Source organism: Nesoenas mayeri (assembly GCF_963082525.1).
Source record: "Nesoenas mayeri genome assembly, chromosome: 3".
NCBI classification, from domain to species: Eukaryota; Metazoa; Chordata; class Aves; order Columbiformes; family Columbidae; genus Nesoenas; species Nesoenas mayeri.
Window position 1 is genome coordinate 22,333,886 of NC_137544.1, and position 9,730 is coordinate 22,343,615.

Sequence of the window (9,730 nt, forward strand, 5' to 3'; positions counted from 1 at the left end):
GGAGACTGGGAAAAACCTTCCAAAGGAAATTTTAATGGAAATTAATAACCTCCTTAAAAATAGAATCAGAGCTGCAAATACTTATTAAATGAAATTAAGTACTTTTGGACAATTTTCATGCATCATTCATCAGTACTTAAACTGAGCCTGGGAAATTCCTAAACAAACATGAGGCAAACAAACTGCACTTTGTTAAATTCTAAAACCTACATTTGTGAAATGAAGATGCTGCTGGGTGATGATTGTGCTGACAGGGACTAACCTACTTACAGCTGTGCCCTGCAGCCTGCTATTTTCCCAGAAGAAACTTCATGTTCTAATTATCTATGGTGATTTTTGCTCGCTTCTCCTTTTTATTAAAAGAAGTCATAAATCCTTCAGGCATGACCCCAGTCCCTATGAATTCTGATTTACATCTTGCTAATGCTGTTAGGTACATGACAGATTGCTTTTGTCGTAACAGCAAAAAAAAGTCCTTTGATGTGTTTTGTAAACAATTAGAATCTATTATATCCCTGGTCACTTTAGAATACTGTAGATATCCTGTTACAGGAAGCATAACTCTAGTAATCCCAAGCTCCTGAGTGAACTGAGAATATATCAGTTTTAAACTTCTCAGCTTTTTACACTTTCTTTTCAACAGGGGGAACGCACATGTGGAGCAGTGATATGAAGGAACCTTCACGAAGGTCACGTAAAGGGAAACTTGGCTAGTGGGGAATCTCCTTCCAGAATAGATGGCGACCGCTGCCTTCCACTGAAGTAGCTGCACAAGGTGAATAGAACTATTACAGCTGCACAAGGTGAATAGAACTATTACAGCGCTGCCCAGTGTCTGCCCTTCAGGGACGTTTTTCGTCATTGCCCAGCAGAGTGTAGGGACCACATGTCATGGAAAGGACGCTGTGCATGCAAACTGCTTAAAATTTTTGCATCGCAACAGGAAAACCAGAATTGATTTTTAGGGTACTGAGGTGCTCCTCGGGGCGATCCACCCCCCCAGCAAGCGGTCAGTTTTTCGCGCAGTCAGCCCCGGGCAGCGGGAGGCGGCAGAGCCGCAGGATGGGTCGTGCGGGGAAAGGAGAAGCGCGGGTTTAGCCCCGGAACCAGAGGCGGCCCCGCCTGGGGGAGCGGCGGCTCCGACCAGCAGAAGCGGGAGGGAAGCCGGCAAGGGGGAGCGGGCCCGGGCACGGGAAGCTGAGCGCTCTCCGGTCTCCTCCGCAGGTGATGGCCTTTCCGCTGCGACCCAGAGCCCTTCGCACGGGCGCGGCAGCCCGCCGGCGCAGCTAGCGCGGCTCCATGGAGGGCAGCGGCGCGGCCGAGGAGGAGGAGAGCGGGGCCGGGCCCGGCGCCCCCCCGCCGCCGCCACCGCCCACCCCGGCCGCCCCCTGCGGCTTCAGCTCCTCCCTCTGCTTCAGCGCCAGCGCTGCCGAGCCGCAGCCGCCCGCCGCCGGCGGCCGGGTGGTGCAGAGCCAGTGGGAGATCAACAACGCCGCCTGCCAGCCGGAGGAGGACGAGGAGGCGGTGGGGACGCGGGAGCGGCCGGCGGAGGAGCCCGACCTGGTGATCGAGGTGTCGGGGCGTCGCATCCGGGCGCACAAGTCTGTGCTGGCGGCCAAGAGTGACTACTTTCGTGCCCGCGCCTCACGGGACGTCCTGCAGGTGAAGGGGGTGAGTTACGGGGCGCTGCGGCTCCTCATCGACTACGTGTACACGGCCCGCATGGGCGAAGTGCGGCACGACAACCTGGCCGAGGTGGTGAGCGGCGCCCGTGTCCTCCAGATGCCGTGCGCCCTGCACTGTGCCGCTGAGGCCATGCGTGCCCAGCTCTGCCTCGATAACTGCTACCAGCTTCTCTGCCTGGCCAAGAAGCAGCGGCTGGCGGAGTTGCGGGAGGCTGCCTACCGCTTCATGAGCGACCACTACCTGGAAGTGCTGCGGGAGCCCGGCGTCTATGGCCGCCTCAGTGGCACTGAGCGGGACCTCATCCTGCAGCGGCGCATGGAGGCTGGCCGGCCCTGCTTGCTGGTGGCTGAGGTCAGTGATGCCTTTGAGCGGCTGGGTGGCGGCAGCCGGCCGCAGAGCCGCGAGAGCAGCCGGCCGCAGAGTCCCTCCTCCGTGGTGTCACTGGAGGAGAGTGGCGCCCTCATCCACTGCTACCAGGAGGCCAGCGGTGAGTGGAGGGTGCTGACGCGCCTGCCCGAGGAGGCCAACGCCAAGGGCTGCGCCATGTGTGTCCTCCACAACTACCTCTTCCTAGCAGGGGGCATCGTAGCGGGTCCAGCAGGCAGTGAGCCCCGGGCCCGCCTTTCCGACAAGGTCTTCTGCTACAACCCCCTCACCGACACCTGGAGCCAGGTGCGGCCGCTGACTCAGCCTCGCTCGCAGCTCAAGCTCCTGGCCTTGGATGGTTACCTCTACGCTGTGGGGGGTGAGTGCCTGTTCACTGTGGAGAGGTACGACCCACGGGTTGACCGCTGGAGCCCTGTGGCACCCCTGCCAAAGGGTGCCTTCGCTGTGGCTCATGAGGCCACCACCTGCAACGGGGAGATCTATGTGTCGGGAGGCTCCCTCTTCTATCGCCTGCTCAAGTATGACCCCAAGCGTGATGAGTGGCAGGAGTGCCCTTACAATAGCAGCCGCCGACGCTCTGCTGACATGGTGGCCTTCAAGAGCTTCATCTACCGCTTTGACGTGAGCAGTGGCCGTGGTGGGGAGCAGGGCCCAGGCGGTGGGACTGGTGGTGGTGTTGAAGTTTTCCGGTACAACACGGTGGCCAAGCGCTGGAGCCAGTGTGCCAGCCTGCGGCCCAGTGGTGGCCCCATCCAGCCCTTCCGCTGCGCCCCCTTGGGCAACACCATCTACTGCGTCAACCGGACCGGCACCCTCCGCTTCAGCCTAGCCCAGGACGGTGAGGTGGAAGCGGATGGTGGACTCAAGGGCACCTTTGACAGGGAACTTCTTAAAGCTCCCTTGGATGTCAGGGGTCTTCTCCTACCCTTCGTGCTCACCCTGCCTGAGAGACTGGACAAATCTGGGGATCAGGAGGCCTCCTTCCCGCTGTGAGGTGACCAGCCTGGCTCTGGCTTCGCGAGTGTGGAGCTGGGTTGCAGCTGTGGGGTACCCACAAACTCGCCTCACTACAGAGATGACCCTCTCTAGCGTGTCTGCAGAGAGAAGGGGCTCCTCCTTTCCTCCTCTCTGCTCCCAAGATGTTGAGCTGGAGCCACTAGGTTGTAACTCTGTTGTAACTCTTCTCATGTTTGCTGTACTTTATGTGAAAAGCTGAGCACATGAAAGGAAAAGCTGCTATAAAGGAGAATCTCTGGATTACATTTGTGCCAATTCCCAATCTGAGAAAAACTTTTTTACACCTGGATTTTTTAAAAAATCCTGACAACAGTGTCATGATGGGATATTACTGTGAGTGTTGCTTGTGTGTTTACACATAGTTGCAATCTGGGATGGAGATTTTCTGCCATTTGTTTTCATTCTTTCTAAGATGATACCAAGGGGTAAACACTGCTGGCCACGTAGTTTAGCTGCATTTGTTTTTATGTTAAACCAACTATTTACTGTGTGAGAAAACTATAGGAAGATTATCTCCATCACAGCCTTTCTGGCACAATAGATGGTTTAAGGAAGACATGGCACTGTGTGGTCTCAGGAATGTGAACCACAATGAATGATGTAACATATACCAGACTCTTAAAATTTTAGGCAACACAAATGTGTGCCACATGTTCGTATTTGGAATAAAAAAAAAAAGGCAATTTACCTTTTTAAAATGTGGCATATTATAGCAGAAATGAAATGTTGATATGTTCTTTATTTGAAAAAGGCAATGGTTTCTGTATAAAAAGACATTGTTTTATTACCTTTTTTTATCAGAGATTTTAAATTTAACAAAAATGAACTGAAGCTATTCAGACTGCAACTGATTGACATGACCGTGTATGCCACTAGAGCTGGAGGAAATATTTTGTACTTCATCTGCTCTTTAATTAACTGCAGGTCAAGGAAAATTAACGTAAACTAAATGTAAATTCTTTTAAACTGACTGCAGACAGCTTAAAAGTTTCACTGTATGTTCAGTATCCTGTGGCAAGAGGCTTTTCCAACTTGGTGCAAGACCATCAAAGGAGGATGTGGAAAATAGGAATGCCCTACACATGTTGATTATATTGTGCACTAGCATGATGTTATTTCCTGTCTTTTGATTGAGAGACTGCTTTATTTATTTCGATCTGCTGTAATCAATAAGTCCTTGTAAACTGCAGCACGAGCTGATGGCATATGCTGTCATTGGGATTCTGAACCACCCGAGAGTGCTGTTTTGGAGCAGCTTCCTAATGAGATGAAACCATTTTGTACAAAGCTTCCTCCTGCCTGTGGAAAGCTGGAGCATACTTTTTGTCATGTCACACAGAACTGGAAAGGCATAAACCATCCACACAGACAGACTATATTGAAAAGGGCACATGCATTTATTTTATACGTTTTATATTAAAAAGTCAGTAGGCAAGGCAAATGTTTTAGCTTTATGGTAGATCACTGAGAAACCTTTTCTGAAAAACAAACTGGTGGTTTTGCTATTGGTAATTCAGCCTGGAACTGGCATGGACTGTGGAAGGGAACTGTTTATACTTAAAGCTCTAGTATATTTTAGAAAGACATAGGGACTTTACATCAAAGAAAGCAGATCTTTTTATGTTTTATTAAGATGTTTCTGTTAAACAGGACATTAGCATTCTTATACATTATTGCTAGATCCAAAGGAAGGCAGCAGGCTCTGTCCTGAGAGACACCATCTTCACAAAAGGGAATCGTGAAGTTTATTGATACTTTTTCCCTTCACTTTATATTTTTTTTTTTTCATTTTTTTCCATGTCTTGCACAGGGTTTTAACACAGCTATTCTGATTAGCCATCCTGTAGAAAACAGTGGTCCAGTCCTAAAAGTTCTTAGCTAAGTGACTCTATTCCCTAGTGAGTTAATTAGAGCATCGCCTGGGTAGGAGCCGTAGGCCTGCAGAGTGTGACACTTATCTTAGCCTCTGTACAGGTTGGTGCAGTGGAATTTGCTACCACAGATGGCACATTTGTTAGGAATTCACAAAGAAATTGATTTTTTTCACTGAATGATGGACTTAATTCTCAGACAAGAATCCTTGCAAACATTGACTCTAAATGAAATTACAGTATTGTAGCTTGCGCAGGAAAGAAAAACAATGTGTTTGCCTTCAGCATCATTTTTATGTTAACTGTAGAAAATATTTCAAGTTGTGTAGTGGGACACTTAGGTGCATACTTAAACTAAAGACAGAAGTGCTAGGCCAGATTTTGAACTAGTAGAGTCACTAGGAGCACACAAGGAAATGTCTGTTTTACCTTGAAATACAATACTATTTCATAGTTCAAAATATTATGTAGTATAGATGTTATAGTACAGCCTAGTGAGGAATCAAGTCAGCTTTTGCATTCCTATTAATTAAGCATTTTCATTCCTGCTAGTGCATGGAAATGCTTCTGAATGAGTTTTGAGAAGTCTCCATGATTTAAGCTGTGAAAATATACTGCAGACTTCCGGGAAAGAATGAAGCATATCCTTTCTTCCAACATTTGTTGCTGTACACCATGAAGAAATACATTTGGAAATAATTTTTACAGTAACAAGCATTCTACGAACCTGCAGTGGTTTGTAATTTTGCTGGCTCCTGTTGTTAGAAAAGGTTGAATCAAGTGCTTACCCGCTTTCACTGTTTGCACAGTGTGAGGGCAGAGTCTGGTGTTCATTAGTAGCTGTCTGTCAAACCTGTTTCCTTTGTACACTGCATAATCACAGCCTGATGATTGACAACAGAGACATGTTTCTAACCAGATTTCCTACTCTGTGGCCTCTGTTTCCTCCCTGTTAAGCTTGAGGCAGGTTTGCTGAGAGTTGTTTTTCCCTCAGTTACCAAAAAAAGGCCCACAAAAAACCCAACAAACCACAACACACCAGAACTCTCCAGTTTAAGTTAAACTGGGCAGCCACTGTCCCTTTGACATGCAGAGCTGCTGAGCAGCTCCCCTCCACCCCTCCAGAACTGCTCGCCTCTGAGCAGTTGGCACCTACCCAGCTACTGCCTGAACTCCTTTGAAACTAGATGATGTGATACCCAGAAGCCACTGGTGTAATATGTTTTTATGGTACAAACTAAAGGGCCAGGTCGCTGTCAGATTGTGTTTGCATATGTTTTGCTTTTAAAACAGAGCTATTTTATCTAATAGCCTGAAGGCTACCGCATTTGCATGAGAACATGAAGATATGTGTTCACTTTCTTAGCCTGCAAGGATTCAATCCACATCTCTCACCACCTGATTAGCAGTGGATTGAAGGACATCTTGGAGCTAATCTCTGATCTCTAAGTATTTATTCATTTTGTATTATATACTAATTGGCTAAAAATCTCAGAAGTTATCCAGGTAGGTAAATTCAAACCCTCATAGTCACTGAGTGATCTGAAGCTAGCTGGAGAGACATAGACCTTGCTGCTGTTTTTCTTCTCCATGATTCACAGTTCTCTTCTCCCACTTTTCATAGAATATGCAGGAGATGATAATTTTTGTGCTTCCTTCTCTGTAAAGTACTCCCATTTTCAGGGTCATCTGCTGGATGACATAGGCTTGAATTCCCTTAAGCTGAGGAAGGACTCCCATTTCATGTGTATGTTTCTTCTCAAATCTAGGTGATTATTTAGGAGAAGAGTATCGGGACCACCACTTACAGCTCTTTTTCTGGGATGAACCTCATGCAGATCCTCGGAAAACGCACACAGGCTCCTGCACACTGAGTTCTGGGTAGATTCCAGCCTCCAGCTCCTGGATAAGTAATTCAGGACACATTTAGTACATGTTGGTGCACCTGGGCGAGTTTTCTTCTGTGGAAAGCTTTTCCAGACAGGCTCTGTATTTGGGGTTGCCAGTCTGAGGTGAGGGACTCCACGTGCTGTACTGGGAGGCCAAGCACAGAATTTGGATTCTCAGGGCGATGCCTTGGTGAAGAGGCATTGCAGTGCCTAACATGGAAATGCCTAAAGCCTTCATTGCATCTAAAACTAAACCCTTGCTTGAATAAAGAAACAAGCCTTCTTAGCAAAAACTAATAACAGATGTAAATTTGCTATTTCCATCTATTGACTGGTTCTGTAAAAAGAAATCTTAATTGCAGCAAAGGCATTTGTACAAATTCTGTTTACACTTGGAAACTGAATCAAAGGAAAATTTGGCAAAAGAAATAACCCTGTTTGATCAAAACAGGCACTGTTAAGCAACATGGGAAGGATGCTAATCACCCCCTATTAATGAATAAAATCGTGCATAGCTGATGTAAATTCTGTCCACCAAAAAAAGTGTAAATAAAACCTGCTAAAATTTAAAGTGGTGAAAGAATAAATGATTCACATGAAAACTGTAACTCTCCTGTGCTGATTGATTGGTTCTCAGAGTGTTGTATCCTGAATATCGTTATTCATGAGTGGCCTGTTGCTTTTCCTGCTTTGCGGTATCCATTCCATTGACCGCTCCATAGATGTGTTACCCTTCATTATCACAAAGCTTAACAGTGGTACTGGGGTGATTTGCTTTGTGTCTGGACTGACATGTAGTGCTTTCTACTTGAACAAGCTCAGAAGATTTAGACAGAATAGTATCCCAGTGGCACTGCTTCTGGGAAACTTCAGAAAGCACATGAAGGGGAAATGGTAGTACCATTCAGCAGTTGTAGGAACAAGCATTTCATTAATTTCTTTTTTTGTCTGCCATTATTGTATGCACCAGATTCGCACTGGATTTAAGAGAACATCTTTGTGTAGCTGTTACCAGTATGAGCCTGAGTACTATTGTAGCAAAGTATATTTTTATTTAAGTATATTGACTGCCTCAGCTCCTACTCTGAGGTAATTTAAGTTTATAATAGATCCACACATTTAGTAGATTACTGGAACTATTCCGACTTTAGCGTTACTGCTACTAATAGCAGAGATCGATGCACAAGGTCAGTAAAATTGTACGCTCAGAATCTGGAATCACACACTTTTCCTTCTTTTTGACCTACTGAATGCTGTAGTAAGATGTGCTGGAATGAACCCATCGCTGTTAGGAATCAGCCGGCTGTTCTGGAGCCTCTCTGACTTTTAGAAATTACTCCATGGGAAGAAATGGGAATGTGGGGCAGAGGGATAGAAGAGAGGAGTTAGAAGTCAAAAATACCTACTTAGTATCCAGTTGAAACAAAAAAATAGTGGGGAAGGGAAACCAGAGTTGGTACTTGAGCCAGTGATAGCTACAGGACCAATTTTTTTCAAACATTTCTCAAGCAGCCCGAGTTTTTACCAGTTATGTTGTTAGTCTTATCATTTTGTACCTGCAATGCATCTCAAACAACCACGGTGTTTAATAAGCTACTTTTTGGATGGATCTTGTGCTTTGCTTTTAAGTCTTAGTGGATAAACCTTGGACAAATTTGTGAAATCATGAAATAACAATGTCGATGCCGTCACTTACAACAGATTAACTAATGCCAATGCTTTAGACACTGTTCACAATTCAGGTGAATTATATGTGTAACTGATGTATTAACAGTTTCATTTTTGAAGTATATATAAGTAAAGCTTTTTATGTACTCCAATTTATGCTGTATTGAAATAAATACATACAAAAAGCTTATGTTCCCCCTTAGTGATCTCTGGCTAATTGGTGTTTTTTCTTTGTCATCCATCTAACCAGTAAACAGTATTACGTTTGTTCTTATCATAAAGCAAAGACAGAATTATATGGATTATCACCAAGGGAAAATGTTTCTAAGCCTAAGCAAAAGGGGATATTTTCATTTCACAGTGCCCTGGGTATTTGGAACATGAAATATTCTGCAGTGAAAGCACTTTCCTAAATGCAGATTAGCATATGATCCCGGTCAGTTAATTTTTATTTCTTTTTTGTTTTTTTTTTCTTGTCAGTATGTTAGTGTACATTATTTATTGCTGGTGATACCAAACTGGGAGGTGCTGTTGATGTTCTTTGAGAGACAAATGGCCTTGCAGAGGGATCTAGACAGATGGGAGCATTGAGCTGTGATTAATGGGATGAAATTGAACAAATCCAAATTGCTGGATTCTGCACCTGGGATGGAGTAATGCTGGGCACCAGCAGAAACAGGCAGAGGAGTGACTGGAGAACAGCCTTGCAGAAAGGGATCTGGGGATGCTGGCTGACAGCAGCTCAATGTGAGTCAGCAGCGTGTCCCGGCAGCCAACAGGGCAAACCCCATGCTGGGGTGCATCAAACCCAGCATCACCAGCTGGTGAGAAGAGGCGATTGTCCTGCTGTATTCAGCATAGGTGAGGCCTTGCCTCGAGGTTGCTGTGATAGCACTTATCTACGTTATCATACACCTCAACTGTGCGCAGTTCTGGGCCCCATGATTTAAGAAGGATGTGAAGGTCCTTGAGTGCATCCAGAGGAAGGTAACAAAGCTGGTGGAAGGGCTGGATAGAATGTCCTATGAGGAGCAGCTGAGGACTTTGGGCTTGTCTAGTTCAGAGAAGAGGAGGCTGAGGGGCCACTTGCTCTTTCCAGCTTCCTGAGGAGGGAACATGGAGCGGGAGGTGCTGAGCTCTCCTCCCTGGTATCCAGTGACAGGACACATGGGAATGGTTCAAAGCTGCACCAGGGGAGGTTCAGACTGCACA

At 46.3% G+C, this 9,730-nt stretch overlaps 1 protein-coding gene across 1 annotated transcript; it reads left to right on the plus strand.

The window, feature by feature from the left end:
- Positions 1-1,299: 1,299 nt before the first annotated feature.
- KBTBD11 (kelch repeat and BTB domain containing 11) lies at positions 1,300-3,066 on the plus strand (the record flags this gene model as incomplete). Its single annotated transcript, XM_080341739.1, has 1 exon — positions 1,300-3,066. One exon carries the CDS (start codon positions 1,300-1,302, stop codon positions 3,064-3,066), a length of 1,767 nt encoding a protein of 588 aa, XP_080197865.1.
- Between the last annotated feature and the right edge of the window lie 6,664 nt (positions 3,067-9,730).